The 20507-nt window shown below is 42.0% G+C and overlaps 1 protein-coding gene across 4 annotated transcripts in view; it reads right to left on the bottom strand.

Annotated features, from left to right (window-relative positions):
* trappc8 (trafficking protein particle complex subunit 8) overlaps positions 1–20507 on the bottom strand; it is a 100034-nt gene that overhangs the window by 71638 nt on the left and 7889 nt on the right. For all 4 annotated transcript variants that reach the window (XM_041840231.2, XM_041840232.2, XM_041840233.2 and 1 more), the window contains 6 exons: positions 15120–15209; positions 12646–12820; positions 5255–5408; positions 1966–2074; positions 1234–1499; positions 773–888 (listed from right to left, as the gene is read on the bottom strand). In XM_041840231.2, coding sequence (XP_041696165.2) covers positions 773–888; positions 1234–1499; positions 1966–2074; positions 5255–5408; positions 12646–12820; positions 15120–15209 — 910 coding nt within the window. The remainder of the gene's footprint in view (positions 1–772; positions 889–1233; positions 1500–1965; positions 2075–5254; positions 5409–12645; positions 12821–15119; positions 15210–20507) is intronic.

Genomic DNA, 20507 nt, shown 5'->3' with positions numbered 1-20507 from the left:
ATCATTATGGGTTTTTGTGTGTAGATGAGGGGAAAACTATTTAATCAATTTTAGAATAAGGCTGTAACGTTACAAAATGTGGAAAAAGTCAAGAGGTCTGAATACTTTCCAAATATACACTGTCTTCGGTGAAAGCCTACAGCTAATCTTTGAGGAGTTCTCTCTCTCTATCCTCCTATTCTGCACCTCTGATTGGACACCTGCACCTCTAATTGGACACATGGATGGTTGAACTCAGTAAATGTGTGATTGTGTTCATACCGTATGTACCAGACATACAGTAGGATCCAAGGTGTAATCTCTTAATGAGAGGACCTTGCAATCTTTCAAAGCACTGGTTAGTGAGAAATGTGATAGCTATAGTATTGGCACTTACTAACTGGAAAACCTCCTTGCTAATGGTGATGTAGAACAGGGATGGGCAACTTTGATGTGGTGGGGACAACAAAAAAATCTGACCTCATCATGAAGAGCCACAGTGCCTAGCGGGTCTGCGTACCCACATCCATACAGAGCCGGCCCTAGCCTATTGGGGGCCCTAAGTGACATTTTGTTGGGCCCCCCTGACATAACAGGAGAAACTGCTGATGTGAAACTAAATTGCCAAATTGCACATTGTGTATTCTACTATTCTAACTCTCAAAAGTAAGTTGAGACACCGACTGAGTTCCCAAAAAAAAAGATCCGCTGGCCACCAGTTGCCCATCCCTGATGTAGATGAAGAGGAGGAAGGGAACTGAGAAAAGGAGGAGAAGGAGGGTGATGTACTTACAGAAGGCCGGAAGTGTTCTTCAGTTCAGCGATACTCTTCTCTGGAACTTTCCCTCCTCCAAACCACTTCTTAGTGGCTGAGAACAGAGAGCGACTCAAGCCTTTCCTGGAGACCAGCTACAGAGGGAGGGGAAGGAGGGAGAGAGAGAGAGAAAGAATGCGATCCGATCATTAGAATGCCTAAGGCCATATAATTGATCGTGTCCATCTATCATTAATCAGTCCCTCTAGGATTTTGCAGCTTTTTGTGTGTCAATACACCCTGACTGATTAATCAATACACAATCTGACAGAAAGTACATTTGCTTAGATATGGCATCAATCAGGGGACAGTTACCAATAAATATGACAATACAAGACAACACAGTGGTAATATTATACTACCTGAGCCTGTGTATACGCGGTCGCGAAGCGGTCTCATGGTCATTGTGTGTGTGTGTGTGTGTGTGTGTGTGTGTCTACCTGGTCATTGAGCTGTCTGATGTTCTTCTCTATGTGAGGCAGTAGTCCCCTGAAGGTAAACTCCTGGATGAATAGTCTGAGGCGGTCGTGGTCTTTAAGCGTTAGACACGCACCATGGCTGGTGCCCGCCGCCACTCCCGTGTAGACTGTCGTAGTCTTGGTTTCCACGGCGACGGACCTGAGGGAGTCCAGGCTACCGGGCGTGTCACTGGCCGTGTCCAGCTGGAGAGGGTGGGTGTTGTCCAGACTGTTGATCGAGACTCCGTCTGATAAACAACAAAACATTGTCAAGAACCTAGGCACACTTGAAATGAGGGTGTGTGTCCAGACTTCATGGAAACTACATCTGAATAAACAATACATTGTCAACCCATACATGCTTCAGATGGATTAGTAATGAGCATAGTTTCTCCAACTGGATTAAATAATTCAACTACAGCAGTGTCTTTCTTGATCTGTCATCAATCTCTCAGTAAGGGAGAATGAGTCGGACAAACAACAGAGGTGGAGAAGAGGTTTCACACATACAAAATGTGTATTTTACACATCTTTGAAATGTTTTTTTATTGATATGCAATCCCACTGAACCAACAACCTTGGAGTTGCTAGCGCCAAGCTCTGTTCAACTGAGCCACACAGGACCACAAGTATGTGTATGTTCAGTCAGAGTTGAGGAGTGGCTAATGATATGAAATCTTCAGCTCCTGAGTATTGCTAAGTGGCTAAGCTCACCATTCTCTGCTGAGTCATGTCCGTCCATCTCTGGTGTTCCTCCTACATTGTTCTCTACAGCCGTGTTGTTCACCACTACAGGGGCTGGGGCTGGCTCCTCAGACTGATCCTAGAACAGCCAGGAGCAAACATGACAATATATGGGTCATGTTCAATAGGCACGAAACTGAAGAAAGTAGAGCCTGACCGATATGGGATTTTAGGGTCCGATACTGATACCGATTTTAGGGAGGCAATAGTCACCGATTACCGATATACCTGCCTATGTATGTTTTTTTAGAGGTGGAATGAAAAACAGACCTTATCACAAATTGTGTTCAAAATGATTAACAGATACTCTAAATGATCATTCCTTAACTAAATATTAAAATTATAATTAAGAACATTGTATTTGTGGTTTACTTGATAACCACCAAAAATAAACTTCAGTGCATTTGGAAAATATTCAGACCCCTTGACTTTTTCCACATTCTTACATTCCAGCCTTATTTCAAAAAATGTATAACATTAATTTTGTTCCTCCTTAATCTACACACAATATCCCATAATGACAAAGCGAAAACAGGTTTAGACATTTTTGCAAATGTATAAAAAAGAATATTATTATTATTTTTTACATAAGTACTAAGACCCTTTTCTATGAGACTCAAAACTGAGCTCAAGTACATCCTGTCTCCATTGATCATCCTTGAGATGTTTCTACAACTTCATTGGTGTCCACCTGTGGTAAATTCAATTGACTGGACATGATTTGGAAAGGCACACACCTGTCTATGTAAGGTCCCACAGTTGACAGCTCATGTCAGAGCAAAAACCAAGCCATGAGGTCGAAGGAATTGTCCGTACAGCTCCGAGACAGGATTGTGTTGAGGCACAGATCTGGGGAAAGGTAACAAAAAAGAATCTGCAGCATTGAAGGTCACCAAGAACACAGTGGCCTCCATCATTCTTAAACGGAAGAAGTTTGGAACCACCAAGACTCTTCCTAGAGCTGGCCGCCTGGCCAAACTGAGCAATCGGGGGAGAAGGGCCTTGGTCAGGGAGGTGACCAAGAACTTGATGGTCACTCTGACATGGCTCCAGAGTTCCTCTGTGAAGATGGGAAAATCTTCCAGAAGGACAACCATCTCTGCAGCACTCCACCAATTAGGCCTTTATGGTAGAGTGGCCCGACGGAAGCCACTCCTTAGTATAAGGTCCATGACATCCCGCTTGTAGTTTGCCAAAAGGCACCGAAAGGACTCTCAGACCATAAGAAACAAGATTCTCTGGTCTGATGAAACCAAGATTGACCTCTTTGGCCTGAATGCCAAGTGTCAAGTCTGGAGGAAACTTGACACCATCCCGACAGTGAAGCATGGTGGTGGCAGCATCATGCTGTGGGGATGTTTTTCAGCGGCAGGGACTGGGAGACTAGTCAGGATCGAGGGAAATATGAATGGAGAAAAGTACTGAAAGATCCTTGATGAAAACCTGCTCCAGAGCGCTCAGGACCTCAGACTGGGGTTAAGGTTCACCTTCCAACAGGACAACGACCTTAAGCACACAGCCAAGACAACGCAGGTGCGTCTTCGGGACAAGTCTCTGAATGTCCTTGAGTGGCCCAGCCAGAGCCCGGACTTGAACCCGATCGACCATCTCTGGAGAGAACTGAAAATAGCTGTGCAGCGACACACCCCATCCAACCTGACAGAGCTTGAGAGGATCTGCAGAGAAAACTGGGAGAAACTCCCCAAATACAGGTGTGCCAAGCTTGTAACGTCATACCCAAGAAGACTCAAGGCTGTAATCGCTGCCAAAGGTGCTTCAACAAAGTACAGAGTAAAGGTTCTGAATACATATGTAAATGTAATATTTGAAAAAATGTATAAAAACTATTTTTGCTTTGTCATTATGTGGTATTGCGTGTAGCTTGATGAGGGGAAAAAAGTATTTAATCAATTTTAGAATAAGGCCGTAATGTAAATTTTTTGGGAAAAAGTGAAGGGGTCTGAATACTTCCAGAATGCACTGTATACCCTCTATAAATACAAAAAACTTGTTCAGTTTACTTTCTGTCAAACTTAAAGATTTGTCTATCTATGGCAGTGGATAAAAATGTAGAAGTGTTCGTACTGAAGCCCCACAAGCACACTAATAAACAAGAAGGGCTGAATGAATTAAACTTTGTCTCAAAGTAAATCTAAAACTGCCCTGTTCACAAACTATGCAGTGAAACGCAGTAAGATGCAGTTCGTAATGTCACCAATAGATGTGAGCATCAGCATTTGTATCGAGTAGATTCACTACAGTGCTTTACAACAAGGACATGTAAAGAAACACTTTATGGCAACCTCACAATGAGAGCTTGTTATAACAAGCATACACTCGCAGTTCATTACGAAAATGTTTTCTTACTGAAACCATAATGTAAATTACACTTACTCAATATAAAATATATTAGCTATATATTTCAACTGAAAATGGCATGCGCTGAGTACGTTCATGCAGGAAAATGCTTGCCGCATTGTTTTTAGTCAGACACGTTCAAATTTCGCTGCTAGTTAACAAACAATCTTATCTCATCATTAATGCAAGCACACGGCCTGAATGATAGATCTGCGCCAACGGTCGTGCTTTTTGCATTATGCAAATTTTGGAAAATAACTAAATAAGCCAACTAGCGAACATAATACGCCTAGACAGTAAGAGTGTTGTTTTTGTATCAAGGATTCAGTGTTCACTTTGGCGCCAGTCCAATGTTTGTATATAAGTAGCACCGATTGCTAGCTAGCTAGGCTAACCCCCTTGCTGGCTAGATATACCCTAACTACATTGCTGGCTAGCTAGCCAGCTAATGTTAACCAAGTGAGCATGTGACGAGGACAGGGCTGCTTGCTTGGTGACTTACGGGCTGAATGATGTTCAGTGAGCAGCTCGTAGGGCGCCCTCTTCAGGCAACCATTGAACAATTCAAAGAATGACCACAAATTAGCAAACTTATTTGTTAATTCTATGTATATAATATCGGCACTTTATCTGTGTAATAAAGACCGATACAAATATTTATGTGAAAGGCTAATATCGGCCGATAATATCAGTCAATCCATTTATCGGTCGGGCTCTAGAAGAAAGTGCTCTGAAACGGAGTAAAACGTGAAGGTACTAGCTGAACTTATCCAATAAGCAACACTCCTTTTCCTTTGCGAAGTGTCCTAATGAACCCGACAATGGTACGGTCAGTTATCTGCTACTGTATATTAGCAACTGACAATTAGATACTTGGAAAATGTTCTGGACTCTACTGTACCTGGCTTTGCAGGCTGCTCTTGTTAAGGTATTGGCTCCATGGGTCCGGTATCTGTTCGTCTGCTCCTACTGCTGCTGTACGAGAGTTGATCTTCAGCAGGTAACAACCCTGAGCACCATACCTCTGCTTCATATCCTCATACACAGAGTCAGCTCTGAGAGCACAAGAGAGAAAAAATATATACAATCACAGGCAAAGAATGACGCATTACAGCAGTGGTCACCAACCTTCTGATTCAAAATGCAGGTCGAAAAAAAACCATTAAAAAAACGTAAGCCTATGCAACATTAAACTTTTAAAGGCCCAGTGCAGTAAAAAACTTGATTTTCCTTTGTTTGATATACAGTGCATTCGGAAAGTATTCAGACCCATTTACTTTTTCCATTTTGTTACATTACAGCCTTATTCTAAAAGGGATTCAATTGTTTTTTCCCCCTCATAAATCTACACAAAACACCCCATAATGACAAAGCAAAAAGAGGTTAAGAAATGTTAGCAAAATTAAATGTTACATTTACATTAGTATTCAGACCCTTTACTCAGTACTTTGTTGAAGCACCTTTGGCAGCGAATACAGCCTTGGGTCTTCTTGGGTATGATGCTACAAGCTTGGCACACCTGTACTTGGAGAGTTTCTCCCATTCTTCTCTACAGTTCCTCTCAAGCTCTGTCAGGTTGGATGGGGAGCGTCGCTGCACAGCTATTTTCAGGTCTCTCCAGAGATGTTCGATCGGGTTCAAGTCTGGGCTCTGGCTGGGCCACTCAAGGACATTCAGAGAGTTGTCCCAAAGCCACTCCTGTGTTGTCTTGGCTGTGTGCTTAGGGTCGTTGTCCTGTTGGAAGGTGGACCTTAACCCCAGTCTGAGGTCCTGAGCGCTCTGGAGCAGGTTTTCATCAAGGATCTCTCTGTACTTTGCTCCGTTCATCTTTCCCTCGATCCTGACTAGCCTCCCAGTCTCTGCCGCTGAAAACCATCCCCACAGCATGATGCTGCCACCACAATGCTTCACCGTAGGCATGGTGCCAGGTTTCCTCCAGACGTGACGCTTGGTATTCAGGCCAAAGAGTTCAATCATGGTTTCATCAGACCAGAGAATCTTGTTTGTCATGGTCTGAGTCCTTTAGGTGCCTTTTGGCAAACTCCAAGCAGGATGTCATGTGCCTTTTACTGAGGAGTGGCTTCCATCTGGCCTGATTGGTGGAGTGCTGTAGAGATGGTTGTCCTTCTGGAAGGTTCTCCCATCTCCACAGAGGAACTCTGGAGCTCTTTCAGAGTGACCATCGGGTTCTTGGTCACCTCCCTGACCAAGGCCCTGAAATCAATTTTGAGTCTCATAGCAAAGGGTCTGAATATTTACGTAAATGAGGTAATTCTGTTTCCTATTTTTAATACATTTGCAAAAATGTCTAAACTTGTTTTCACTTTGTCATTATGGGGTATTGTGTGTAGATTGATGAGGATTTGTATTTATTTAATCAATTTCAGAATAAGGCTCTAACGTAACAAAATGTGGAAACAGTCAAGGGGTCTGAATACTTTCCGAAAGCACTGTATGTCCTGAATACAAAGCATTGTGTTTGGGGCAAATCCAACATCACTGAGTACCACTCCTCATATTTTCAAGCATGGTGGTGGCTGCATCATGTTATGGGTATGCTTGTCATTGGCAAGGACTACAGAGTTTTTAAGGATAAAAAGAAATGTAATAGCGCTAAGCACAGGCAAAATCATTGAGTAAAACCTGTTTCAGTCTGCTTTCCAACAGACACTGGGAGACAAATTCACCTTTCAGCAGGACAATAACCTAAAACACAAGGCCAACTATGCACTGGAGTTGCTTACCAAAATGACATTGAATGTTCCTAAGTAACCTAGTTACAGTTGACTTAAAAACCAGCTTGAAAATCTATGGCAAGACCTGAAATTGGCTATCTAGCAGTGATCCACAACTCAACTTGATATAGCTGCCAAAGGTGACTCTAACATGTATTGACTTAGGGGGTTGAATACTTACAGTGGGGAGAACAAGTATTTGATACACTGCCGATTTTGCAGGTTTTCCTACTTACAAAGCATGTAGAGGTCTGTAATTTTTATCATAGGTACACTTCAACTGTGAGAGACGGAATCTACAACAAAAATCCAGAAAATCACATTGTATGATTTTTAAGTAATTAATTTGCATTTTATTTATTTTTATTTAAGAAGACCTCCAGTTCTCCACTCATTACCTGTATTAACTGCACCTGTTTGAACTCGTTACCTGTATAAAAGACACCTGTCCACACACTCAATCAAACAGATTCCAACCTCTCCACAATGGCCAAGACCAGAGCGCTGTGTAAGGACATCAGGGATCAAATTGTAGACCTGCACAAGGCTGGGATGGGCTACAGGACAATAGGCAACCAGCTTGGTGAGAAGGCAACAACTGTTGGCGCAATTATTAGAAAATGGAAGAAGTTCAAGATGACGGTCAATCACCCTCGGTCTGGGGCTCCATGCAAGATCTCACCTTGTGGGGCATCAATGATCATGAGGAAGGTGAGGGATCAGCCCAGAACTACACGGCAGGACCTGGTCAATGACCTGAAGAGAGCTGGGACCACAGTCTCAAAGAAAACCATTAGTAACACACTACGCCGTCATGGATTAAAATCCTCCAGCGCACGCAAGGTCCCCCTGCTCAAGCCAGCGCATGTCCGGGCCCTTCTGAAGTTTGCCAATGACCATCTGGATGATCCAGAGGAGGAATGGGAGAAGGTCATGTGGTCTGATGAGACAAAAATAGAGCTTTTTGGTCTAAACTCCACTCGCCGTGTTTGGAGGAAGAAGAAGGATGAGTACAACCCCAAGAACACCATCCCAACCGTGAAGCATGGAGGTGGAAACATCATTCTTTGGGGATGCTTTTCTGCAAAGGGGACAGGACGACTGCACCGTATTGAGGGGAGGATGGATGGGGCCATGTATGGCGAGATCTTGGCCAACAACCTCCTTCCCTCAGTAAGAGCATTGAAGATGGGTCGTGGCTGGGTCTTCCAGCATGACAATGACCCGAAACACACAGCCAGCGCAACTAAGGAGTGGCTCCGTAAGAAGCATCTCAAGGTCCTGGAGTGGCCTAGCCAGTCTCCAGACCTGAACCCAATAGAACATCTTTGGAGGGAGCTGAAAGTCCGTATTGCCCAGCGACAGCCCCGAAACCTGAAGGATCTGGAGAAGGTCTGTATGGAGGAGTGGGCCAAAATCCCTGCTGCAGTGTGTGCAAACCTGGTCAAGACCTACAGGAAACGTATGATCTCTGTAATTGCAAACAAAGGTTTCTGTACCAAATATTAAGTTCTGCTTTTCTGATGTATCAAATACTTATGTCATGCAATAAAATTAATTACTTAAAAATCATACAATGTGATTTTCTGGATTTTTGTTTTAGATTCCGTCTCTCACAGTTGAAGTGTACCTATGATAAAAATTACAGACCTCTACATGCTTTGTAAGTAGGAAAACCTGCAAAATCGGCAGTGTATCAAATACTTGTTCTCCCCACTGTATGTAATGAAGATAGTGGTTTTATTGTGTGTTTTTTGTTTTACAAATGTTCAGAAAAAAATTCCACTTCGGCATTAATTTTGTGTAGATCGTTGACAAAAAATGACAATTTAATACATTTTAATCTCACCTAGTAACACAAAAAAAATCTGAAAAATTCAAGGGGCGTGAATACTTTGATGGCACTGTATTTCCACACTAGGAGGTTGGAATAATACTGTGAAATTGTGAAAATGATGATAATAACCTTTTAGTGTAAGAGCTGTTTGAAAAGACAGTCTGAAATTTCAGCCTGTTTTGGTGGGATGAAGTTTTGGTCTGCCACAGTAAATGAGTTAATAGACCAATAAATTCCAAACCTCTGCCAATAACAGATTGTTTTCCCCTCCCCACACAGACCACTCCCAGACAGTCCTAATAAAATTCTTGCTTGAGAAATTGCTCTTTGCTAAGAAGCTGTTTTTGTTAATTTTTTCCAGTTTTAATAAAATAATAAAATAAACAGTAAGGTATTTAATTGTTACCCAGAAATGATTTGATTTTTAGATCAAAAACGGCTGCATTGGACCTTTTAAAAACAGTTTTGTACCAATGAGGTTTGTGCAGTAGGCTATAGGCTCAACACATAATCACATTATTCATGAATTGCCTTGCCAATGTTGTTATTCTTAGACCATTTAAAAATTATATTTCAAAACGTGAGGTATATGATCACACTGGTAATATATATATTTGTTGTATTACTTGAGGCAGTCTCTCTCTAGTCATGTTTTTTTTTTTACGTTTTGAAATCTTACACAGTAGAGTCGACTATCAACTTCGCTAAGGGCTCGTGGAAGATGCGGAGTGCAGACACAGTGATCCGAACTATCCAATTGGCCAGGTGTAGGCCTATAGGTGCACATGATTTGCTCTCCAGGGCGCGCCGGGTAGGTGGAGTTTGTACCTTCAGACACATTAAATGGTTCAAAATGGGAACACTTCAATTACCCAGCGCGCAGAGCCGCTGAATCAAGTACACCTACCACAAACAGCCTGGACCGAATAAAAAAAATTGGAACATAAAGCTTTATCATTGGGCTTTTTACAGGAATGTTTGGGGATAGACTAGGAAAGCCTTGGAGATCGGCCAGTCGCTCGGTTGGTGACAACTGGTTTACAGTGAGGTGAAAACTTGAAAAACACAATGAAAAATAAGGCAACAGTAAAAATGTAATCCCCCACAAATGATGCAGCACCCCCCCTTGGGCCAATTAGTGACAATTATTCAAATTTATGTTGCATGGATTAACGAGAAGAAAAAAATTAAATAAAAATCCCTCTCGCTGGAAATCAATGGGCGGAGCTTATAGGTCCTTATGGGGAAACTTGTTTGTCATGAAGGGCTGCATATATGTACACAATTTCATGACTGTAGCTCAAACGGGACAGGAGATATACTTAGCAAAAGTTCAGTTGATTACTATAACGCCCCCCTTGGGCCAATCAGTGTAATTTTGTAAATGTTAGCTGTCCATGGCAAGACCCACCATTCACCCAAGAATTTGTCAAAATCAGGCCAGCGGTGTCTGAGATATCGTGTGTGACTAACGAACACTACCAGCAAAAGTTTGGACACACCTACTCATTCAAGGGTTTTTCTTTATTTTTACTACTTTCTACATTGTATAATGATAGTGAAGACATAAAAACTATGAAATAACACATATGGAACCATGTAGTAACCAAGAAAGTGTTAAACAAATCAAAATTTATTTTATATTTGAGATTCTTCAAAGTAGCCACCCTTTGCATTGATGACAGCTTTGCACACACTTGGCATTCTCTCAACCAGCTTCAAGAGGTAGTCACCTGGAATGCATTTTAATTAACAGGTGTGCCTTCTTAAAAGTTAATTTGTGGAATTTATTTCCTTCTTAATGCGTTTGAGCCAATCGGTTGTGTTGTGACAAGGTAGGGGGGGTATACAGAAGATAGCCCTATTTGGTAAAAGACCAAGTCCATATTATGGCAAGAACAGCTCAAATAAGCAAAGAGAAACGACAGCCCATCATTACTTCAAGACATAAAGGTCAGTCAATACGGAACATTTCAAGAACTTTTAAAGTTTCTTCAAGTGCAGTCGCAAAAACCATCAAGCGCTATGATGAAACTGGCTCTCATGAGGACCGCCACAGGAATGGCAGAACCAGAGTTACCTCTGCTGCAGAGGATAAGTTCATTAGAGTTACCAGCCTCAGAAATTGCAGCCCAAATAAATGCTTCACAGAGTTCAAGTCACAGACACATCTCAACATCAACTGTTCAGAGGGGACTGTGTGAATCAGGCCTTCATGGTCGAATTGCTGCAAAGAAACCACTAGGTATCTTAGTGGTTAAGAGCGTTGTGCCAGTAATCGAAAGGTCGCTGGTTCTAATCCCCGAGCCGACTAGGTGAAAAATCTATCGATGTGCCCTTGAGCAAGGTACATAACCCTAATTGCTCCTGTAAGTCGCTCTGGATAAGAGCGTCTGCTAAATGACTAAAAATGTAAAAATAAAATAAAAAAAATGTACTAAAGGTCACCAATAATAAGAAGAGACGTGCTTGGGCCAAGAAACACGAGCAATGGACATTAGACCGCTGGAAATGTGTCCTTTGGTCTGGAGTCCAAATTTGAGATTTTTGGTTCCAACCGCAGTGTGGGTGAACGGATGATCTCCGCATGTGTAGTTCCCACCGTAAAGCATGGTGGAGGTGGTGTTATGGTGTGGGGGGTGCTTTGCTGGTGACACTGTCGGTGATTTATTTAGAATTCAAAGCACACTTAACCAGCATGCCTACCACAGCATTCTGCAGCGATACACCATCCCATCTGGTTTGGGCTTAGTGGGACTATCATTTGTTTTTAAACAGGACAATGACCGAACACACCTCTAGTCTTTGTAAGGGCTATTTTATCAAGAAGGAGAGTGATGGAGTGCTGCATCAGATGACCAGGCCTCCACAATCCCCCGATCTCAACCCAATTGAGATGGTTTTGGATGAGTCGGACGGCAGAGTGAAGGAAAAGCAGCCAACAAGTGCTCAGCATATGTGGGAACTCCTTCAAGACTGTTGGAAAAGCATTCCAGGTGAAGCTGGTTGAGAGTGTTCAAAGCTGTCCTAAAGGCAAAGGGTGGCTATTTGAAGAATCTCAAATATAAAATATATTTTGATTTGTTTAACACTTTTTTGGTTACTACATGATTCCATATGTGTTATTTCATAGTTTTGATGTCTTCCTTATTATTATACAATGTAGAAAATAGCAAAAAAATAAAGAAAACCCTTGAATGAGTAGGTGTGACCAAACTTTTGTACTGTACGTACAGAGACAGATCCATAGTCGTCGTCCCCCCCCCGCCCCGATTTCATTGTGGGGGACAATAAATGTGATTATTCCTCTTTTTTTTTTTTTTTTATGTACGTACGAACGGACGGAGACGGATCCATAGTCAAAAATACATTCTCAATCCACGCATCAAGGTTATGCTAATAGTGAGGTTTCAATTCAAGGTTGTGTACTGGTAAAACAATTATTGGAATCCATAACTGCCGGTGGGGAGCAGAGTCAACAACCTTCTCATTACTGCTTCTGTCTAATTATGCAGAGGGTCACACACACACACACACAGAGTTAGCCGAGATCAATGGATTAAAGAGAAGGAGAGCTGAGGTAATAGACCTGGCTGTCTGAGAGTGTGTGTGTCAGAGTGTGTGTCTGAGAGTGTGTTTGTGTGTGTGAGAGAGTGAGTGAGTGAGAGTGTGTGTCTGTGTGTGCATGTGAATGTGTGTGTGTTTGTGTCTATTGCCCACCTCTGTTCATCCCCCTGGCTCATGTCGTGCAGTAGGACGTAGTATTTGAGTGTGTTGGGGATGAACCACTTGGGGTTTGTGTACTCTCCATTGTGCTGGATCCTGTGCTGCTCCTGAGACAGCTTGAGGAACTGCTCCACTGGTACAGCCTCACTGGACGACACCACCAACAGACCTGCAGGAGCACCAGTCAAGGAACCACAACCAGAGAGAGAGAGCAGCAAAAGGAAAGGAGAATGAGAGGAGTAGGAAGGGTGGGGAGAGAGAAGGATGAAAATAGAGGAGAAAGGGAAAGAGGTGGCGAGTGACAGAGGGATGAACTGAAAAATGATAATGCCCTTTTAGTGTAAGAGCTGTTCAAAAATACAGTCTTTTGACTTGATTTTGAGATACAAACGGCTGCATTGGACCTTTAAAAACAGTTCTGAGATTTGTGCAGTAGGTTATAGGCTCAACACATTATCACTGCATATTGGCTACATTGGCTATTCTTGAATTGCCCTGCCAATGTTGTTCTTCTCAGATCATTTGAAAATTATATTTAAAAACGTGAGCTACAGTGCATTCGGAAAGTATTCAGACCCCTTTACTTTTTCCACATTGTTACATTACAACCTTATTCTAAAATGGATTAAATCGTTTTTTTCCCCCACATCAAGCTACACACAATAGCCCTAAATGATAAAGCAAAAACATGTTTTTAGAAATGTTTGCACATTTATAAAGAATTAAAAACAGAAATACCTTATTTACATAAGTATTCAGACCCTTTCCTCAGTACTTTGTTGAAGCACCTTAGGCAGCGATTACAGCCTTGAGTGTTCTTGTGTATGACGCTACACGCTTGGCACACCTGTATTTGTGTACCTGTAAGTCGCTCTGGATAAGAGCGTCTGCTAAATGACTAAAATGTAAATGTATTTGGGGAGATTCTCCCATTCTTCTCTGCAGATTATCTCAAGCTCGGTCAGGTTGGATGGGGAGCATCGCGGAACAGCTATTTTCAGGTCTCTCCGGAGATGTTCGATCGGGTTCAAGTCCGGACTCTGGCTGGGCCACTCAAGGACATTCAGAGACTTGTCCGGAAGCCACTCCTGCGTTGTCTTGGCTGTGTGCTTAGGGTCATTGTCCTGTTGGAAGGTGAACCTTCACCCCAGTCTGAGGTTCTGAGTGCTCTGGAGCAGGTTTTCATCAAGGATCCCTCTGTACTTTGTAACGTTCATCTTTCCCTCGATCCTTACTAATCTCCCAGTCCTTGCCTCTGGAAAACATCCCCACAGCATGATGCTGCCACCACCATGCTTCACCGTAGGGATGGTGCCAGGTTTCCTCCAGACATGACGCTTGGCATTCAGGCCAAAGAGTTCAATGTTGGTTTCATCAGACCAGATCACCTTGTTTCTCATGGTCTGAGAGTCCTTTAGGTACTTTTTGGCAAACTCCAAGCGGGCTTTCGTGTGCCTTTTACGTCTAGAGGAAACCTGGCACCATCCCTACGGTGAAGCATGGTGGTGGCAGCATCATGCTTTGAGGATGTTTTTCAGAGGCAGGGACTGACTAGGAGACTAGTCAGGATCGAGGGAAAGATGAACAGAGCAAAGGTCTGATTGGTGGAGTGATGCAGAGATGGTTGTCCTTCTGGAAGACTCTCCCATATTCACAGAGGAACTCTAGAGTTCTGTCAGAGTGACCATCGGGTTCTTGGTCACCTCCCTGACCAAGGCCCTTCTCCCCCGATTGCCCAGTTTGGCCAGGCGGCCAGCTCTAGGAAGAGTCTTGGTGATTCCAAACTTCTTCCATTTAAGAATGATGGAGGCCATTGTGTTCTTGGGGACCTTCAATGCTGCATACATTTTTTGGTACCCTTCCCCAGTTCTGTCCCTCGACACAATCCTATCTTGGAGCTCTACGGACAATTCCTTTGACCTCATGACTTGCTTTTTGCTCTGACATGCACTGTCAACTGTGGGACCTTACATAGACAGGTATGTGCCTTTCCAAATCATGTCCAATCAATTAAAATGTACCACAGGTGGACTCCAATCAAGTTGTAGAAACATCTCAAGGATGATCAATGGAAACAGGATGCACCTGAGGTCAATTTTGAGTCTCATAACAAAGGGTCTGAATACTTATGTAAATAAGGCATCCGTTTTTTTTTAATTCATTTGCAAAAATTTCTAAAAACCTGTTTTCGCTTTGTCAGTATGGGGTACTGTGTGTAGATTGATGAGGAATATTATTTATTTAATCCATTTTATAATAAGGCTGTAACGTAACAAAATGTGGAAAAATCGAAGGGGTCTGAATACTTTCCGAATGCACTGTATATGATCACACTGGTAATATATAATTTGTTGTAATAAAAAGTAAACAGTAAGGTACTTAATTGTTACCTAGAAATGATTTGATTTTGAGATTTGATTTTCATAATCATAGTGTTTATTGTAGTATGTTGAAGCAGAGAAGGATACAGGCGAGGTAGTGGTTGAGGAACTCATGGTCGGAGGCAGGCATCGACTGGAGGAAGCTCTCTCTGTATGCCTCAAACCAGGGAGTCGTGGCTGGAGAGAGGTCAACAACAAGATGAGAGAGAGAACATCACTCTAATCAGACCTCACCTCCATGCAACACAACCCTGAGAGAGTGGAGCTGCACAGAGCCCACCTGTAGCCTACAGCCAGGGGAGCTGCAGAGAGGTCTAGACACACCCAGCTCAACCAGCCAGGAGAGGCTGGGAAGTGACACACAAGACACACACACACACACACTGATTGCTGAAGGGTCTGATTGCGTAGCTACAACAAATGATACTCAGGGAGAGAAATAAATGAATGATTAACCAGATGAAAGATAGTTAGGATTGTACCAGCACTCGATTCTTCTTTTATCCTAAACCCCATTGAGATGCAGAGAGCATCATGCTGCTTATTGTAGACTAGATTTGTCATCAAGAGATACACCCAGTATTTTCAGAAGAACAACCAGCGGCAGTCAGTAATGTTGACATGACAATGAGGATCAAAGCAAGTGTAGACATCAACTACGTAACGTAACACCTGTATGTGTGCGAGTGTGAGGAAATAGTGTTAGTAGTGCATACTAGTGCATAAATAGTGCATACTGACTCCGGTACCATCGGAACTTGTCCAATAAGAAGCTCGTGATCTTTAAAAAAAGTGTGACCTAATGAACACATCCCGGTAATTCCATCATCTCCATCATCTCTGGTTCTCTTGCTCTTCAAATTCATCACAACACAAACACAGCAGGCTGTGTGTTTGGACTAGATCAATTGATAAGTGAACTGTACAGAGCTGCCGGTGTCTCGCTCTACGCGTGGACGCTAAAACCAACAACCCACTCCAACACCTTGTTACGACCCACAGATGTTTCTGGACAGAGGACAGCTCTCCTCGTCAGCGCTGATAGAATTTCTTATGCCGTAGGCAGAAACAAAAATATAGGCCTAAATTACACAGCAAGGAGCGACAATAAAATCAAAAGAAAGACCATTGAATCCCAGATTCAATCCGACTATGGTTGGAGAAACTTTAAACCAAGACTGACAGTAAAACAATAATTTGGTTATATAGCAGTACATTTACTATAGCAGAACACAGGCACAACAGCAGTATGAGGAAGATGAACCTATAAACCTCTGGGCTCGGCTCCAGTCCATTTTCCAAAAGATTAGGCAGTAATACATTTACATTAATCAATGTATGGCAGAGAAATCATGAGGTCAGTCTAGTGTTGCACGGTATATACCGAAACATCGGTACTTTTTCGATACTAGAACATGAAAAACGGTTCAGTACTAGAATTTGTGTTACTTTCGGTCCTTCTGCCAAATGTGTCTCACGTCATATACTGATTGAGAGGATCAAATATGTCTAGTAATTTGTCTGAATAATTTCAAGGGGGCAGTAGCTAGCCAGGCTGCCCTTGTGCATGCAGCTGACGCAGCGCCAGCAACCTTTGAGAAGCAAGCGAGAGGAGAGAGAAAATGCCGACAGCATGGCTTCTTCTAACAAAAACATCATACATCATAGTTCCAAAATGACAAAAAACTACTTTACACATGACATTTGCATTGTAACTTTGTCATTATTCTACTACATTTGAATTATTTTTGAGTGACAATGACATTAACATATATTCAGCATGACATTCATGTGAGAATTATATGATTACACAACCCTAAAGTAATGTGAAATGCACTCATAACTTGACAGCAATATATTTAGACTTCGTGTTTGTCTGGGCTTGCTAGCAGTAGCCACTAGCCAGCCAGCAGCCCTGGGTGGAGAATTGCACCCTGGGAAGTGAAATGCACTCTGGGAATCGTACTTTGTTGTGTAAATTCCATTGTATTTCTATTGCGTGTAGACTATTGCAATATAGAAGCTTCAGAAAGTAGCTTCAAAGTGTTTTTTTTTATGTTGTTTTGGAACTATTCATTTAATACATTAAAATATTTAGCTGTAATGAATGTCATTTGACCAAATATTGTGGCCATATGAGCAAATAAACCCTGATATGTATCAAATCATATTTTAAAACAGTTTAGATGTCATTGTAAAATTATTTCGTATGCTCAGAGTCTCATACAGTGGGGAAAAAAGTATTTAGTCAGCCACCAATTGTGCAAGTTCTCCCACTTAAAAAGATGAGAGAGGCCTGTAATTTTCATCATAGGTACACATAAACTATGACAGACAAATTGAGGAAAAAATTGGGAGAATGTCATATGGTCAGATGAAACCAAAATAGAACTTTTTGGTAAAAACTCAACTCGTCGTGTTTGGAGGACAAAGAATGCTGAGTTGCATCCAAAGAACACCATCCCTACTGTGAAGCATGGGGGTGGAAACATCATGCTTTGGGGCTGTTTTTCTGCAAAGGGACCAGGACGACTGATCCGTGTAAAGGAAAGAATGAATGTCCGCCTGGCCTTGCTGCTATTCCAGTTTCAACTGTTCTGCCTGCGGCTACGAAACCCCTACCTGTCCCAGACCTGCTGTTTTCAACTCTAAATGATCGGCTATGAAAAGCCAACTGAGAGACCTGAGCCCTAGGACCATACGTCGGGACTACCGGCCGTGGTGACTCCTTGCTGTCCCCAGTCCGCCTGGCCTTGCTGCTATTCCAGTTTAAACTGTTCTGCCTGCGGTTATGGAACCCCTACCTGTCCCAGACCTGCTGTTTTAAACTCTAATGATCGGCTATGAAAAGCCAACTGAGATTTATTCCTGATTATTATTTGACCATGCTTGTCACTTATGAACATTTTTGAACATCTTGGCATGGTTCTGTTATAACCTCCACCCGGCACAGCCAGAAGAGGACTGGCCACCCCTCATAGCCTGGTTCCTCTCTAGGTTTCTTCCTAGGTTTTGCCTTTCTAGGGAGTTTTTCCTAGCCACCGTGCTTCTACACCTGCATTACTAGCTGTTTGGGGTTTTAGGCTGGGTTTCTGTACAGCACTTCGAGATATTAGCTGATGTAAGAAGGGCTATATAAAATAAAATTGATTGATTGATTGAATGGGGCCATGTATCGTGAGATTTTGAGTGAAAACCTCCTTCCATCAGCAAGGGCATTGAAGATGAAACGTGGCTGGGTCTTTCAGCATGACAATGATCCCAAACACACCGCCCGGGCAACAAAGGAGTGGCTTCGTAAGAAGCATTTCAAGGTCCTGGAGTGGCCTAGCCAGTCTCCAGATCTCAACCCCATAGAAAATCTTTGGAGGGAGTTGAAAGTCCGTGTTGCCCAGCGACAGCCCCAAAACATCACTGCTCTAGAGGAGATCTGCATGGAGGAATGGGCCAAAATACCAGCAACAGTGTGTGAAAACGTTTGACCTGTGTCATTGCCAACAAAGGGTATATAACAAAGTATTGAGAAACTTTTGTTTTTGACCAAATACTTATTTTCCACCATACTTTGCAAATAAATTCATTAAAAATCCTACAATGTGATTTTCTGGATTTTTTTTCTCATTTTGTCTGTCATAGTTGACGTGTACCTATGATGAAAATTACAGGCCTCTCATCTTTTTAAGTGGGAGAACTTGCACAATTGGTGGCTGACTACATACTTTTTCCCCACTGTATATGGTTTTGCATAAGGAACATTTGAGATATTCTTCTGTTATTTCATATGGTGTTTTATTTTTTGCAAGAAACTGAATATATTATATTTGTTCTACTAGTTATCAACATATTGTTCAATGTTTAAACAAAATAAAGCCCAGTGATTATTCTGTGACTTTAGCTAATATGCTTTCGTTATTTTTTGCCATGGTATCGTTCCGGTATCTTGTATCGTTTTGGTATTGAGTATTATGATACTAAACCTGGTATCGATGTATAAAAATCAGGATATCGTGACAACACTAGGTCCGTTTTTGAAAAATGTAGAGACAAAGGCCTGAATAAACATTAATTTGACAAGTAAAAACAAGCATAACTCACACTTAATTGTTAAGTGTCCACTGTCCTGCACAATTCATTTAGTGCCATATACACTACCATTCAAAAGTTGGGGGTCACTTAGAAATGTCATTGTTTTCGAAAGAAAATCAATTTTTTTGCCCATTAAAATAACATCAAATTGATCAGAAATACAGTGTAGACATTGTTAATGTTGTAAATGGCTATTGTAGCTGAAAACGGCTGATTTTTAATGGAATATCTACATAGGCCCATTATCAGCAACCATCAGTCCTGTGTTCCAATGGCACGTTGTGTTTGCTAATCCAAGTGTATCATTTTAAAAGGCTAATTGATCATTAGAAAACCCTTTTGCAATTATGTTAGCACAGCTGAAAACTGTTGTGCTGATTAAAGAAGCAATAAAACTGGCCTTCTTGAGACTAGTTGAGTATCTGGAGCATCAGCATTTGTGGGTTCGATTACAGGCTCAAAATGGCTAGAAACAAAGAACTTTCTTCTGAAACTCGTCAGTCTATTCTTGTTCTGAGAACTGAAGGCTATTCTATGCGAGAAATTGCCAAGAAAATGAAGATCAAACACCAGTCTCAACGTCAACAGTGAAGAGGCGACTCCGGGATGCTTACCTTCTAGGCAGAGTTGCAAAGAAAAAGCCATATCTCAGACTGCCCATCTTAATCTTTTATTTTTATTGGCCAGTCTGAGTTATGGCTTTTTCTTTGCAACTCTGCCTAGAAGGTAGGCATCCCGGAAAAAAATTGCTTTTCTTTCGGAAACAAGGACATTTCTAAGTGACCCCAAACTTTTGAACGGGAGTGTTTGTACTAAGCCAAATTAGCCAACCCTGAATTTAGTCATTGAATGATCGGTTGTTATTTTTAATAGCGTGGGTTGTACCTTGTTTACAAACAAGCACGCCATGTGTCACCCATACTCATTTCCTATTCCTTACTTTTCAGAGAGGACCACAGGTTAAAGCTGATTGAGAGAGAACAGAAGGACACAGGAGTTATATGCACCTAATGCTCATACATGGGTTTAAATAGTATTTGAAACCATTTCAAATACATTAGCTGTGCTTGATTGAGCTTGCCTGGCACAATGGAACCAATATAGCAGTCCCAAATGTGCAAACCCCGCCCACCTGGCACTCCAGGCATACTAAAGCAAACGCTCAAAGTATTTGAAATTATTTCAAATAGTATTTTTTATTTGTATTTATTAAGGATCCCCATTGGCAGCAGCTCCTCTTCCTGGTAGTATAAGAATAGTATTTCAAATTATTTCAAATAGTAGTAGAAATTATTTCAAATAGTATGTGACCCCATGTCTGTATGCTACTAACTAAAGCCACAGGCTACAGGGTAAACCTTGAGTGAGTGATTCAGGAGTGTTGGCCAT

The sequence above is a fragment of the Coregonus clupeaformis genome, chromosome 20 (assembly GCF_020615455.1).
Source record: "Coregonus clupeaformis isolate EN_2021a chromosome 20, ASM2061545v1, whole genome shotgun sequence".
Lineage (NCBI taxonomy): Eukaryota > Metazoa > Chordata > Actinopteri > Salmoniformes > Salmonidae > Coregonus > Coregonus clupeaformis.
Note: the sequence above shows the minus strand (reverse complement) of the source record. Positions and strands in the feature narration are given on the sequence as shown.